The 16,160-nt window shown below is 46.0% G+C and overlaps 2 protein-coding genes across 2 annotated transcripts in view; one reads left to right on the forward strand and one right to left on the reverse strand.

The window, feature by feature from the left end:
* Window positions 1–10,931, forward strand: part of arhgap23b (Rho GTPase activating protein 23b) — a 78,581-nt gene extending 67,650 nt beyond the window's left edge. Inside the window, exons 23-26 of the mRNA XM_063220712.1 lie at window positions 103–144; window positions 3,422–3,515; window positions 6,037–6,068; window positions 7,261–10,931. Coding sequence (XP_063076782.1) covers window positions 103–144; window positions 3,422–3,515; window positions 6,037–6,068; window positions 7,261–8,769 — 1,677 coding nt within the window. The 3' untranslated portion in view covers window positions 8,770–10,931. The remainder of the gene's footprint in view (window positions 1–102; window positions 145–3,421; window positions 3,516–6,036; window positions 6,069–7,260) is intronic.
* Window positions 10,932–11,313: 382 nt separating this feature from the next.
* hexim1 (HEXIM P-TEFb complex subunit 1) lies at window positions 11,314–13,089 on the reverse strand. Its single transcript, XM_063220709.1, has 2 exons — window positions 12,946–13,089; window positions 11,314–12,687 (listed from the first exon to the last, which is right to left on the reverse strand). Exon 2 carries the CDS (start codon window positions 12,669–12,671, stop codon window positions 11,565–11,567), a length of 1,107 nt encoding a protein of 368 aa, XP_063076779.1. The 5' UTR covers window positions 12,672–12,687; window positions 12,946–13,089; the 3' UTR covers window positions 11,314–11,564.
* Between the last annotated feature and the right edge of the window lie 3,071 nt (window positions 13,090–16,160).

A 16,160-nucleotide genomic window follows, 5' to 3' on the forward strand; every position in this document is an offset into this window, starting at 1 on the left:
ATGAACGTCTCTCTCTCTCTCTCTCTCTCTCTCTCTCTCTCTCTCTCTCTCTCTCTCTCTCTCTCTCTCTCTCTCTCTCTCTCTCTCTCTCTCTCTCCACAGCATGCCTGGTTCTTCAGTGATGAGCTGGATAAGGATGAGAAGGTGAGCAATCACACACACACACACACACACACACGCACGCACGCACGCACGCACTCACACACACACACACACACACACACACTCACACACACACACTCACAAACACACACACACACACACACACACACACACACACACACACACACACACACACACACACACACACACACACACACACACACACACACACACACACACACACACACACACACACACACGCACACACAGTGTTCTCAGTGGGGTTGTTATTAGGAAAAATTGAAATATTTTGTGCCTTTCAGCGGATGCCTTTTAGCATCCTAATTTACTTGGTTGAGTTGAGCCTACACTGGGTGTCAAAATATTCACAAACAAGCTTATAGCAGAGATATTATGCTGTATCTCTTAGTTGATATTGCTTATAAAGACAAGGTGCGGTCACTATGGGAACAGGAAAATTGAAAGAAAAAAAATGTCTTTAACATTGCCATAGTATCCAATCAGATATCACCGGGGCTGTAACGATATTGTATCAAACCGAGAAATTGCTATACAGAGTGACAATACTGTATCGCAATACAAGGAGGCAGTACCATGATACGCCCTTTTCAATGTTTTGTTACCCATCAGTCCAGAAGACACCCACATGATAAGTGATATTGCTTCCCAGCTTTAAATCATCCTCCTTATTTTATTTAAACTTTTTAAAATCATTAGTAGCCACTTGTAATCTATTCTACCTATAAACTGTCATTGTTTTTATTCATAGTTGTATTTTATAATGTGGGGAATGTGAAATAGTGTATCGAATCGTAGGTCATAAGTTGTGATGCGATGTGAACCAAATTGTGAGTTGAGTGTATCGTTGCATCCCTAGACATCAGCATGGCTTCACAGCCAGTTCCAGAGTACCTGCACTCCACATAATCATTTCCATGTAACCGCAGCAGGTCTCCCGCAGTTAATTACCTCTGATTAGGAGTTAAAGACCAATTCCTCCACATTAGGGTCTTCAGGCAATCACTGGAGCTCTTTTTTATAATTTATTTTTTTAACACGGAAGATCTCATCACGGATAATTACTGAAATCATCCTCATGTAGAGGCTACTAGGCTATGACAAGGAACGGAAATGAACAGAGTTGAAATCTCATTGTGATTCATCAGTGCTGTGCTCTGCTGCTGAGGCATCTGTTGAATAGGGATTGGTCATTAAGTGAGGTGATGTGAAAGCCCAACTGGGTAACTCCACACTGTTCACTGCATATTGCAAAATTGCATTTATGCCTCAAACCCCAGTGGCGCCCCTAGGGAGCAGTGCGGCGGGATGGTACCATGCTCAGTCATGGAGGAGGATGGGGGAGAGCACTGGTTAATTACTACCCCCACCAACCTGCCGGGTGGGGAGTCAAACCGGCAACCTTTGGGCTACATGCCCTAACCGCTCACCCCATGACTGCCAATTCTAGTAGCAGCAGAGTTATAACAGGGGCCTTGTCTAAAGAGTTAAATCATGTCACGTTGTTTATTCATGAAAAAAGAACAAGTTTTGAGGCACTCTTTACTGAAGTTAAAGGATAACTTCTGACAATTTCGACATGCAGTTGTAATTCTCACACTTGTAATGCTCACACATTTGAGATACTATTTGGAGTAGGCCTATTTTAAGAAAGTTTTTAATGTAAACAAAGTCTGCCCCCATTAGAATAGCTCAGATCTTGGAAAGGGCCGAGTCGAGAAAATGTAGCATCACCGGCGGGTACTGACAAGTCAAGTCAGCGTGAGCAATACAACAGCATATTGAAATTGGCAGAAGTTATCCTTTAACGAGCCTTAATTAAACTCTGGCTACATGCCTACACGTTTCGACACATTGTCTTCATCAGGGCATGCCAAACAAGTGCAGGTGAAAGGTCTTTTATTCATTTGGCACACACACACACACACACACACACACACACACACACACACACACACTCACACACACACACACACACACACATACTCACGCCAGGGCTTGCCAAATGCTGGTAAAACTTGGCTTTGGCTAGTAACAGTTTAAGTCCCACTTTGACAGGGTAACTTATTAACGTATGTGACAAATAGTAGTTGCATGATTTGTATTGTTTGTATTCACATGCAAGAAAAAAAACACCAACAAAACTCTGGCTAGCAGAAAGGCTGGCCGGTGAGCAAAAAAGTTGCTGTCAAGCCCTGACACACACGCACACACGCAACACACACATTCACACACACACACACACACACACACACACACACACACACACACACACACACACACACACACACACAAGCTTATCTGTGCTCCAAGCTTATCTGTTTCACTCCTTTGCTCGTAACCTCTGTTATAACCTTATCGTCATCCAAATGGTAATGACCAAGTCTATATCTGTTATTTAAGACTCTCAGCGATGCCATTGCAATGGTGTTATGATGTAGTTGAGTCTCTCCAGCAATAGTGTAGCCTGCGGGCCCATCTGCACAAAGAGGCTACCTGTGTAACTCGTTCACTGATATGTCTAATCACCCATGCATTCGGTCATTCTTTAAAGGGACACTGTGTGAGATTTTTAGTTGTTTATTTCCAGAATTCATGCTTCCCATTCACTAATATTATCTTTTTCATGAATACTTACCACCAGCATCAAATTTTAAGTATTCATTATGACTGGAAAAATTGCACTTTTCATACATGAAAAGGGGGATCTTCTCCATTGTCCGCCATTTTGAATTTCCAAAAATAGCCATTTTTAGCTGCAAAAATGACTGTACTTGGACCATACTAGAAAACATTTGTTTATTACTTAGTAAACTTTCATGTAAAGATCAAATTTGGCAATAGGCAGCCCAGTTTCAATGAGCAGCATAGTTGCAGTACCTTTTTGGACCATTTCCTGCACAGTGTCCCTTTAAAGTACATTATGGTGCATTGTGTAATATTTTCAGCAGTTCACTTCCAGGATTCATGCATTGCTGCCCAATTACAAATGTTACTTTTTTCGCCAATACTTGCCACCACCATCTTTCTTACATGAAAAGGTGGATCCTCCTCTCCACGTCCGCCATTTTGAATGTCCAGAAATGTCCTACATTTTTGGTGGCAAAACTTACCGTTCTTTGGGTATACTAATACACAGTAGTTAATTACATAGTAAATATTCATGAAAAGATCGAATTTGGCAATGAGCAGCACTACTCTGGCCACAATTTTACATGCATTCAGTCACTCTTCATGTCTTCACTCGTCCGTTAACTCCTTGTGTTGGTTGCTTCTCCAGACCCCGGAGGAGCAGAAGGACCAGCAGCCCATCCCCAACATCGACCACCTGCTGCCCAACATCGGCAGGACCATCCCCCTGGGTGACGCCTCAGGTGAGCTGGTGGAGTAGAGTTGGCATGACGATGGCACTAGCCAGCCTCCCACTTTTAGCTCACACCCCTTGGGAGGGAGGCTGGCTTTCAGCACAGAAAAGAGCAGAGTTTTTTATTAGTATTATTATTATGATTATGACTATGATTATTATTATTGTTATTGTTATTGTTAATAATAATAATAATAATAATAATAATAATAATAATAATTGTTGTTGTTTTAGTAATGGAATTTTATATTTTTAAACATACTGTTGGACAATTCTTTCAATTCTTAAATGAAAAACTGAGTGGGTCTTAGACATTTGATTTTAGCTCTCTTGTAGTTGGCCCTAGTGTTGAACTAACATTGCAAAATTTACCTTGTAGTAAATAATTTATAACCATAACTGTTTCAATAAAGACCTATTGCTCTTAAATATGATGATGATGATGACGAAGATGATGAATCATAATCAAAACAGATGGCCATTAGCCATGTAAAAAACAATATTGTTTGTAATTCATTAGTATGAATGGCTTTGATATGATAATGAGGGCTGAGATCGTACACAACTATCGACCGTCTCTGATGAGGGATCCTCTTGATGTTCTGATGTCTCCCGCGGCGATGGGCATACATTGTTCTGTTTTGATAATGATGTTCCAATCATGTTACCCTGGTGATTTGTATGGATTCTTCAGACTCCTTGATAATGAACGGTATACAGTACGTCTTCATGTTCCCGATTTTCCCCAGATGGCTTATTATTGCCTGTAGCATCAGAAACAACCCACCCTCGTTTCTTTCGGCATTGTTGTTATTCTTGTGTATAGCCGGGGTAAACGATGCATGCCAGGCCTCACAATAGCAGCCCGAGTGAAAATGTGCAAATTCAGATTGCTTTCTACCCACCCAGCCCCCAAATCAACCACCACATCTCCCCTGGCACCACCCTCCTCCACTCCACTCCCCCTCTACTCTACTCGCTCACACCACCAGCCAGGGTTGCCAGATGAGGCTGATGATTTCCAGCCCAAAAAATGTTAAAAACCCACCTAGAAGCACAAAATCCCGCCCAATTCATTGATTTCTATGGCAAAAATTGGGCGGGTTTTTCTGCTAAATGCCATTTTACCTGCACATCACCATCCTAAGCAGCCCAATTGGGCGGGAAACAGCCCAATCTGGCAACACTGCCACTAGCCTTGGTTTCCTCAGGTCACGCTTTCAATTTTCAGACGTTGCCTACTCAAAAACACTTTCAGTCTCTTCTTTTCTCTCCTCCCTCCAAAAAAAACAGACTTGTACGTGGGCCCTCAGAGTCTACCTTGTTTTCCTCACTGTTGTTTTCTTGTTTTTTTATTTTCTTTTTTTAAACTTTCTATTTCTTACACTTGTTTGCCTTACCTTTCCTCTGTTCCCCTGTTTTATTCTATCCTTTCTTTCTTTCTTTCTCTGTCTCTTCCTATTCTCTCTCTCTCTCCGTCTCTGTCGCTCTGTATCTCGCTCTCTCTCTCTGTCTCTGTCGCTCTGTATCTCTCTCTCTCTCTCTATCTGGATGTCTCTTCACCGCTGTCTTCTGCTAGCTGACCCAGTGGATCACTCTCAGCGGTAGGAGCAGGAATCTCACCTGACTTTGGCAAGCTGCCTGCGTGTGTGTGTGTGTGTGTGTGTGTGTGTGGATTAGAGAGAGAGAGCGAAAGAGAGCGAGAGAGAGAAAGAGAGACTGGCTTGTGTGCAGCACTCTGTGTGAGGCATTTCTGTGAGTGTGTCCTTGTATGTGTATGTGTGTGTGTCCTTGTGTGTGTGTGGGTGACAGTGAGAGTTAGAGGAGTGTGTCCTTGTGTGTGTGTGTGTGTGTGTGTGTGTGTGTGTGTGTGTGTGTGTGTGTGTGTGTGTGTGTGTGTGTGTGTGTGTGTGTGTGTGTGTGTGTGGGTGACAGTGAGAGTTAGAGGAGTGTGTCCTTGTGTGTGTGTGTCCTTGTGTGTGTGTGAGTGACAGTGAGAGTAGGAGGCGTGTGTTCTGTGTTGTGCTTTGTGCTCCACAACCCTTGCTAACAGTCACACTGCTTTAGAACCCCCAAGCCACCCCCACCCCCCAACCTGATCCTTCACCTCATCTGTAGACTCCCCCGCCACTAACCCCACATGCTGTAGTAACAGTTCCCGTAGTAACGGTCCAGTCCCCGTTGTAGATGTATCAGCTATTAGTACACTCATCTGTTTTTGTGACGTTCGTTCCGCCATTTTGTCTAATAATGTATCAGTGTGGTCATGATCCCGGGTGTGTGTCTTGAGGCTCTTTTCCGGTTTTCTGGTAGGCCTCTACAGCTCGAAACAGCACGACTCAGTCGCCACTTTTTGCATTTCGATTGGGCACGGCACAGCTCAATTGAAGAGCAAAAAGTGGCGGCCAAGTTGCTCTTTGTCGAGCTGTAGGCCTACCAGAAAATCAGCAGTGGAAAAGTGGCATTACTGTATTCACACTCGTATTCTCTCTCTCACACTCTCTCCTTTACTCTCCTCTTCCTTCCTCCAGATTCCACCACCAGTGACTCTGTCAAATCCAAGGTAAGCTGAGAGGAGATTGATGTGGTTTTGATGTCTTTTTTTTTTAAGTATTTTTTGGGGGCTTTTCTGGCCTTTATTGTTACAGGGGTCCGTTTCTCGATTCTTGTCGTTGCTAACCGTCTTAAGACCGTCTTAAGACCGTCTTACTGTTCCCTTGGATTTAGTGGTGAGCGTCGCTGTTGAGAGGGAGTTGAGTCGCTCTTACGAAGGACGTTGCTACCGTCGTTAGCAAAGACGCTTTCGAGATACGGACCCCAGGATAGTATGAGACAGGAAACAATTGGGATAGAGAGATGGGGCAGGGTCGGGAAATGACCCCGGCCGGACTCGAACCGGGGTCCCCGTCGGCATGCAAGCCCAAATGTGGAGGGCTTAGCGCACTGCGCCACAGCGCCCCGTGTTTTTGATGTCTGTACGTGTGATGATTCTGGAGCAGATTTGTGAGGTGATTGGAAAAGACATTTTTTTACCCCAACAGAATAAACATAAACGGTACAGCCCTGTTTTATAGAGATGCAGAGGAGATGCTTTGTGTAATAGAGGTTTGCAAATAGCCAGATGAAACAAGAAGAAAGCAAAACTCCTAGCTATGTATTGGTCAATCTCTGCAGTTATAGGCAGTCTACATATTTGGAGGAGGAGATGCCACTTGTACCCCTGAACAAACTTTAGACCAGTATAACTTTTTGCATTCAGAAGACACATTATTGCTTCTTAAACCTATTTTAGCCCAAGGCACCTGCAAAAAAACCACCTGCTGAATGCCTAAGCCCTTTTTGGGAAAATGTGCCCTCTGCCTAGTAAAACCTAAATATCTCAGCCTGAGTTGCATTTAAAAGCTAGGACCCTCATCTTTAATTAGAATGTGTTCATTCAGCTCTAACATAACCACATTGTTAAAAAAAAACTCAAGCGCCTGAGTACAGCTTATACAGTACGTTGCTCCACGGCGCGCCAAAGTTCAATCAGCTACGCTGCATCAGGCTAAAATGGGTTAATATTGTTTGGGGTACTGTCTTGTTTTTTTCTTGGTCTTCTTGGTCCTCCCAAATAAAGCAATCAATCAAACTGTTTGTCTGTGTCAAGACTCCCCGCCTACAATTGAACTCTAATGTCTACACGATGTGTGTATGTGTCCGCTCTATGTCTCCCCGTGTGTGTGTGTGTGTGTGTGTGCGTGCGTGTCTGTCAGGACTCCCCGGCTTCAAAGAAGGACCTGAGCGCTAAGGACTTCCTCCCCCTCTCCATCATCTCCGCGGTGACCCGCAAGCGCAAGAAGAAGCCCCAGAGCAGCAGCATCAGCAGCAGCAGCATCACCCGTCCCCCCGGCAACAACAACAACAACAACAAGGACGACGACGACGACGACAGCATCAGCACCGACGACGAGGACTCAGAGCACGAGCCAATCAAAGCCGGCCACTACGGAGGCGGGAACAAGAAGGACAAGGCGCCGACTGCTGAGCAGGAGGAGGACGATGATGACGAAGATGAAGACGAGGACGATGAGGAACGTGAGGGAGAGGAGGAGGAGAAGGAGAAGAGGAGTAGGAGGAGGAGGAGGAGGAAGGGACGTGCCGTTGCTGGAGCAGAGAAACGACGAGCTCAGGATGAACGAGAAGAAGAAGAAGGGATGGAGAGGGAGGAAAAGAGGAGCGAGGGACAGCGTGGAGGAGGAGCAGGAGGAGGAACAAGGAAGCAGGAAGGAGGAGAAAGGATGAGGGAGATGATGAACCAGAGAGGAGGACAAGGAGAGGAGGAGGAGGAGGGGAGGAAGGGAGGTCGGGTCCGAGCTACTGCAGCCTGGCAAGGGGATGGCAGGCCCATGGAGAAGGAGAGGAGGAAGGAGGAGGAGGAGGAGGAGGAGAAGGAAAATGAGGAGGACAAAGGGAAGGGTGGAGGAGGAGGAGAAGGAGGAGGAGTGTCGGTGCCTCAAGCGCGTCCACCTCCTCCACGCAGCTTCCTCTACAGACACGCTCGTAGCTCTGCCAAATCCACGACGACGTCTCCGTCTGCTGCCAACATCAACAACACCGTTACCTCGCCCTCGACCCAGACTCCGACCTCACCCCTGTACTCGCCCTCCTCCTGCTCCGTTTTCCTCCCCTCCTCCCCTACGTCCCCCACTAGCCCCTTCAGCCAGCCTGGAGGTGATCCGCCTCTGACCCGGAAGAAGCTGAGGCGGGGGGAGAGGGTGCGCCCCCACTCCATGTACTCCGACTCGCGCAGCAGTAGCACCTCCAGCACCCCCAGGGTAGCGGACCAACAGGGTAGCGTCTCCAGCCCAGGTGGTGGTGGTGGTGGTAGTGTAGGTGGGGTGGGGAGCCCAACAACGGGAGGAGGGCCATGGTGGGGTATTCCCCGACAGCGTGGCGCCTCCAGCAGTAACACCACCCAGACGCCCACCCCCACCATCATCACCCGTGCCCCCGTCTTCGACTACGGCCCAGAGAGCATCCGTGTCGCCGCCACCGCCACCGCCACCGCTGCTGTTCGCTCTCCTGATTGGACGGAGCGAGCCGCCATCTCCACCGCAGCGGCCGTTTCTCCGTCCGTGCCCATCCCTGTCCCCGTGCCCTCAGGGCAGGTGGGGTGGGGCGGCGGGGTAGGTCGCCGCCCTCCGGTATCCCCAGAGACGCGTCGGCGCAGGCGAGACTGGCGGCGCCACACGGTGGTGGTGGGTCTGTCGGGAGAAGGGTGAGGAGAAAAGATGGCGGGCGAAGACGGAGACGCAGCAGGTGACCCATCAGCACCACTACCGCCGCCAAGGAAGCAGAAGGCAACACCCCTCGCCACCAACACGTGTGTGTGTATGCCACCCCCAGTGCCAAGCGCAAGTCAGAAACTGGTGAACAAGACGAAACAAACCCGTGGTAGGCCTCTTCCGAACTGCTCCACTTTACTCCACTCCTGACCCTCCTCATAGCCGCCAACAACCTTCCCCCCGACGTCAGCTCAGCTGCTCAACACAGGCCCTGTTGTGGCCATCCTATCCCCCCCGCCTCGACACCCGTGACCCCTCCCCCTACCCCTTTCCCCAGCCCTGCGTGTCAGGAAGTGAGGCAAAAGGGGGCGCCAGTGGCAGCTACTGGAGCTCACACCAAAGCCAAAGGGCAGCCACCGCACCGGGAGCCATTTTGTTTCTTAACCTTAACCCACAAGAAACATATCAGCACTGACTTCTTTTTTTATTATCGGCTGTGTAGGCTTACCCGAATAAGAATTATGATAAATAAAACAGACAAAACACAGGGTGCTTACCGGAATAAGACTTTTGAAAAAGAGAAAATAAAGTATAGAAAGAGGGTGCTTAACTGAAATGTTTCAAAAAAGGAAAGAAAGAGGGGTGTCTAATGGGGAATACATTTTACTTTGCTACTGTGTTCTCACGAGACTTGGACTGTGGATCAATGATGGTGACCAGTTGCTGATTACCAGTGTTATAACTGCCTACGGTGTTGAAGTTTTGAACGGTTGAAACAAAAGGGGATTTGTATTGAGAAGCAAGGCTTCTAAAAACATTACTCTAAAAGCCCCAAAAAGGTTTCCAAATGCAGCCCCAATGTACTCATACATCTTCGATACTCTACAAACGTATAAACCCATTTGGAGTTTCTCCTCTTCAGGCCCTTGAGTCTGCTTTCCAATATTGACCTGGAAGTGAATCTGGCAGTGTTGCCTTTGTCAACCCTAATATCCCTTTAATGACTTACCATGTTTGCCCCGTTTCTCTGTGTAGTTATCTATGTCCTTTGTGCATGTACATACGTGGGTGATTGTGTGTGGACCAATTTTTTTTGTAACAATTGTACAAAAGCCTTGCTAAGTTAACCCCCTTTGTGTACATATGATACATATAATATATTATATTATTTGTTTTTGAATATTTTCAACCGCTTTTGTTTGGATTAATGGGGTATAACCTGCCCTCTTGAACTGTGTTTTATTGTGTGGGTTATTTTGTCTTCTTCATAAACACACTCATCAACTACACATGAATTCACATTCTGAGAGTGAGATGTTTCTACTCTACACATTGCATCAATAGAATCATAATCTGAATAGCAATGCAGACCTATTATTATCAATATCAGATAGGCATATCAATCGGTTACCACCTAAACATAACATTCCTGCTAAAACATTGCAGTTATAGATGTGTTGTCCAGTTGTAGGTATAGCCTACACAACATTCAAGAGGCATACCCATTTTGATATATATATATATATATAACAAAAGAAAACGCACAAATGCATACACAGAGGGGCGCTAACATTGAGGCCTGTTCTACGCACACAACACACACGCGCGCGCGCCCGGACCGCCTGTCGATTGAAATAGGCCTACCATCAACGATTCAACCTGAATATATTTGCATCGTTGTAAAAACATTTAGAAAAAATCTATAGAGATATTGTACATAAAAAATAACATCGAGTCTATATTTATGCATAGGCTGTGGTTGGGCTAAGCAGGCCTAGGCCTCTATTCATTATGGCCAATCTGCGCTCCCCCCGTATCAAAATACATACCGGTAGGCTATAATGTAGCCAAGAAATGTTGCAATCGCTTAGGTTTACGTGGCCCCAACAGGTGCCGTGAGTTGCACACCATTTTATCAATCTGTCAACCTGGTGAGTAAGGAGATTCCAACAGCTTGATAGCAGTCCAGCGTCGAGTTTGTTTTATGACAGCTATTTTCCAAATGAAACTTACCTGTGATCTACAGTTTTGGGGACCTGAAGTTACCGTGGTAAGTGCCATCTAGTCTAGCCAAGGGAGCTGTTACAAAGAAGCGAGCCTTCATGATAAGACGACAGTATGTCGTTGTGAGTGGGCGGTCGACTTCCTCATCCGAAAGCAAAACCTGTCGTAGGCCTACACTAAATTCCTTTCTTTTTTTGCATAATATAAGTCTATCAGTTGACACGTCTGTCATCCAGTCGGTCAATTTCCAGGTAAACACGACAAAACCCTCAAATAAATATGGAAGTATTTGTATTCGAGTACAGACAAACTTTGGTCATGCATGAACAGGGCTGCATCTGCGAAATTTCTGCCCATAAACCGGATATATAAACGACATGAGCATCTGTTATGCTGAACCATTCAGTTGGACCATTAACCAAGCATAATTGTTTACAAAAGGCCATTTGGTAAAGTTATGAAATCAGTCTCTCTAACCTATGCGCTAAAGTGTTAAAACTTATACTCTCCACATTGACAATCATCAAAAACGCACCGTTTTGTTAGTTCGAGTCGACCTTTTAATTGCAAGAATGACTACGTGACGCATTTGTAAAATCGTTAGCTATATTTCATTTACACATAAAATAGACATTCTGGATGGAATCTAATTCGCAGATCGTTCTCCATTAACAGGAACTAAGAGCCTAAATAGCAGTACTGAAACTTACAGTCAAAAAAGAGAAAGAAATGAATGTTCAGATGAATAAACAAATAAAACAGAACTCGTACATAACCAAACGTGTCCATCACTTGGTGCCATCATGCGTTGGCTGTTGTCCAGTGTCAGTCCCTTGTGTGGCGCCGTTAATGCCCTGCTCCCTGTACCGCTGGCTCTGCTGTAGCAACTCGCTATTCTGCGCCTTCAGTCTCTCCAGCTCGCTCTCCAACTCCCGAAGACGCTGCGCTCCGTCGGTGGCGGCAGCAGCAGGGCCAGGGGTCTCGCCCTCGCCTGCTGTCCCCTCGGCGCCCCCGCCTTGGACGTTGCGCAGCCGGTTGTTCTCTTCCTCCAGTCGCGACATGCACTTCTCCAGCTCCAGGTACTCCTGCACCAGCTCTTGCTTGGACATGTTTTGCAGCGTCTCGACGTGGTATCGCTCGTAAGTTTCGGAGAAGTCCTTCTGGAGAAACGCGCCACCTGCCTGCCCGGGTCTCCCCATGCCATCGCTCCCACAGTCCGCCTCCTCGTCCTCTTCCTCCTCTTGCTCGAAGTAGTCTTCCTCGCTGGCCGTGTCCTCGGAGCGGATGGCACCGAAGGAGCGCCTTTGGCCACCGGCACCGAGTTCCGTGTTGAGATCCGGCTCTTCCCGATCGTGCTCGTCCATCAGGAACTGGGTGGTGTTGTAGGGAGCCACGGGTAACCCTTTAGCGAACATCTCCTCTCGAACTCTCGACGCCCGTATGGTTTCTCGTTCGTCCAGTTCCTTTTTCTCCTCCCATGACAGTTTGTAGTACGGCTTCCAGCGTCGCTTCTTCTTGTTGTTCTTGGAGCGTCGGTGCTTCTTCTTGCCCCCCTGCCTGCCATCTGACATCGCTGGGTCGGGCTGGGTCGCGGAACCGGACCCACCAGAATTCCTCTTGCTCTGATTGTCCCTCTCGCTCCTCGGTAAACCGGGTGTCTTTTCCGCAACCGTTCCATCCTCTCCTGCGGCATCGCCGGCTCTCGGCTCCAGATCACCACGATTGTGCCCACGGCACATCGGGTGTGTGTCTCCAGAAACCAGTCCAGGACACACCTCCAGCTGATTTCTTTGCACTTGTTTCCTAGCGACGATGTCCCTCTGTTGCCCGTCTCGATGCTGCCCCCTGCTGTCATCCTCCGAGTTTACATCGCCTTTGGTAGTAATGAGCTCCATAACTGTACACTCCCACCTGAGAGAAATAAGTTTTAGATGAGGGTTACTGTCTTGCCAGAACAGTCATGAACAATTGGACATCAGACTCCAGTGTTAATGTTGCAACTATTTACAGCTATATTTGTCAGCCATTAACACCATCTCATGCAAAGTTTGATTAAATAATAAAAAAGCAATGTGATTTTTAAAATAAAAGGTGTTAACACTTTGACTTTAAATACGGAAGGTCCACTCATAATGAACTCAAACAATAGAAGTATGAGAGAATTCTTACCGCGTCCACTGCAATTTTGACTACTGAATTCTTCAGCTATTTATGAGTGCTATCGTTAACTCTTTCCACTCCGTCTTCAACTGTCTGTTTCTCGGTGTTGAAACGAGCGCATCTCTCATCAGCGAACTCTCCTGTACGCTTCTGCTGAAGAGGAAAAGGGGGCTTGTTCATTTATTACCTCCTCCAATGCAAATGCGCATGCGGCAACCCTTCGGCCCTCAATGCATTCTGGGAGTAACAGTTCTACAGACATTTGGCTACGTGCATTCCTGATTGTGAAGGACTACACTAACCACAAAGCTGTGTTTGTTTTCAAGAAGGAACATAGCACGCCCCCTGGACATTTCCATTGGCCAGAAAGTTATTTTCGCGCTTGCTACAATATCCCCCTTTCCTCATTGGTAGACGTCATTGTCAATCCAAAAGAGAGCTGCCCCAGTTAGTGTTTTGGGCGATACCACATTAAATAAAATAGGTGTGAACTTGTACTCGGGAATATATAAAATACACCAAAATTTCCAATGTGTCGATTTAAAGGACGAATGAAACATTGTGTCTATGTAATCGGAGTATAACCTATGTGCGTTTACTGAAGAACGAACAACATTGCCATTGTTATCGTGAAAGCAGAAAACCAAACATACCCAACTACACGGACGATACACCGTACCCGTCAGTCACGAAGTAGTTCTTCAGGAGCATTGTTGCAGGGACGATGTTTCCATCTATGGACCAAAATAAAATGTTGTACTTCTGCTCCGAATGATCGGATTCTATGTAATGTTATCAAGTCAATCTGCTCACTGCTGCGGGTCGACGTTGATTTCCTTCTGCTTTGCACGAAAATCGTGCGAATTAGAGGACAAACGTAGCTGGTTTGCTAATGCCATGCCAATGGAGAATGGGCCTGGCAGTGCTCCTGATGAAGCATCCCGCGAGCCTGGCAAACGTTTGCTAATGTTAATGGCTACGGAATTGTTGTTACAATCTGTATTACAAGCATGTGCCCATATAGTTAGTGATAAAACTAAGTCTTTTACACACGAGCTTGTCACCTGAGCTATGTTTTGGGCGTACAAAAGCTAAATTCGGTTAGATAAAGAATTGTTGACGTATGAGGTTGGCTAGCTAGGTGATTAGCTCAATGCTAGCCCTCACTAGCTCACCAACCATAGGTAAATAGACACGTCCACCAAGGGTGGTAAACATTTTCTCCTTCAAAACCCACCCGTCGAATACAGCATAATCCCTCTTTAAAATGCTGTGAAAACCCGAACGTGTTGTTAACCAAGTAATTATCCACTGAAATCACTCGACTGCATTGAACTAGCAGCTAAGTTGGCAGACTCACTAAAATAAACAAACCCTCATGGTGTGTATTTTCCTCCTAGATATCTAAATGCGTAATTATACGGGGTGTGTATTTGGATACATGGGTAATCTGCCGCATTGTTTTCCAGGGGATGTCATCACAGATTTGTTTGTGATTAGCACCACAAAAAAAACCCACTAGCTTGCTAACTAGTCACATGAAGTAAGCTGTATTGGTAGTTAGCTAGCAAATGTAGCCACATTAAATGTTATGTTTGCAAGTACAGAGGGATATTACATGTTTCCCCTCAGACAACACAGATGTTTTAACATTTGAAACAGTTTTGATGGCTGAACGGATTCTTTGTGCCTCGAGTCGAGGGGCGTGTACAATAACCAACTGAATTTTTTTTTTTTTGGCCCGTCAAGTACAGTTAAACCATCAGCGTTTGTTGACCTCCAGTGACTGTTATGATGGCTGCAACACTATGAAGCAAAACCCCCCATTCTTTGTTACAGGAACACTTCCCCTTGCCACACACACACACCATTATTTTTGGAGGCTCCAAGCGGCAAGAGCCTCTTCCCACATGCACCAGAATATTTCATGATTGCAACAGAATGCATGTTGTTGCTAAAGAATTGCTGCTCGCAATGCACCGTACACATCATTCACGTTTCTACTACCCCCCACAGATCTTGGCCTTATCTAATCCCATAATCCCAAAGTGTGTGGTAGTATGTCTGCACAGCAGTGGGCTACCGGTACACTTTATTGTATAACCCTAAACAGATGTGTAGCCTACCACAAATAATGCCAGTCTAACAGCATATCTGGTAGATTTCATCTGTAGGCCTATGTGGTTGACACACACAGAGAAAGCAAATTAACACCGCTTTTTCATTGTTACTGTCTGGTCCTAGTTTGGGAGCTTCTTCCTTCTTGGCTAAGCCAGTGTTTACTCCAGTGAGGTCAAAGTGCACAATACATGCTATTGTGGGGGTGAGAGGAAATTCTTTCATGGGTTGACCGACCCTGGTCCAGCACATTCAGACATAGGCCTAAACACTGACCAAATCTGAAATCTTTACTATATTACTCCAGGTAAGAAATTGGGCCCCACAATTGCACTAGGCCTATGCAGTGAAGGAGTGAACCTGATGTCAAACAAACCAGGCAGGGACATCACAGTTCACATCATGGTTTTCGACACAGTGAGTGCACTTACCTTTCTTTGTCTATGGAACACTCCAGGGCCGGATGATCCACACGGGCCAGTGGCACAGTGCCCAGGGGCACTAACCATTTACAGCCAGTTTTGGGGGGGTGCACTATCAAAGCCAACCTACCAGGACTCGTGGGTATTTGCACTAAGAGGGTGGGACCCAGGGCTAAGACAAGAGTGCAGGATGCCTCACACCCCAACTCTAACATGTTCACCTTACTAAAGTCCTACAGACGACTCAGAACCATTCATGCCAGTACAGAAAGACTGAGGAAAAGTTTTTTACCACCAGGCAGTGTGACTGCTGAACAGTGACTTTGTTTTTAAATAATCATTTTTTGTTTTTTACTCATTTCTTTTTTTTTTTTACTTTACTTCTTTACTTCTTTGGATGCAGAGCTGATGACCCCATCATCACTTCACTACAATCATATGTATGTGACAAACAGGTGTAGTCTACGTAGAACACAGGTATACAGAGTATACCCACTTCTAGATTTTAGGGGCTTCAGTATGCCCACTCAAAATTGATTGATCCATTATTTTGAATAGCATAAATATATACAGTATACCCACTTCAAAAAATGCTCGAATATACAGTATATACCCACTTCAAAAAAGTAGACTACACCGCTGGTGACAAATGAAATAACTTGAACTTGAGCCACATGAGTCACG

This window comes from Engraulis encrasicolus, chromosome 17, assembly GCF_034702125.1.
Source record: "Engraulis encrasicolus isolate BLACKSEA-1 chromosome 17, IST_EnEncr_1.0, whole genome shotgun sequence".
In the NCBI taxonomy this organism is placed as follows: domain Eukaryota; kingdom Metazoa; phylum Chordata; class Actinopteri; order Clupeiformes; family Engraulidae; genus Engraulis; species Engraulis encrasicolus.

Excerpts from the sequence above, each read along its gene's own strand:
- hexim1 (XM_063220709.1), bottom strand. The coding sequence starts at position 12,671 with ATGGAGCTCATTACTACCAAAGGCGATGTAAACTCGGAGGATGACAGC.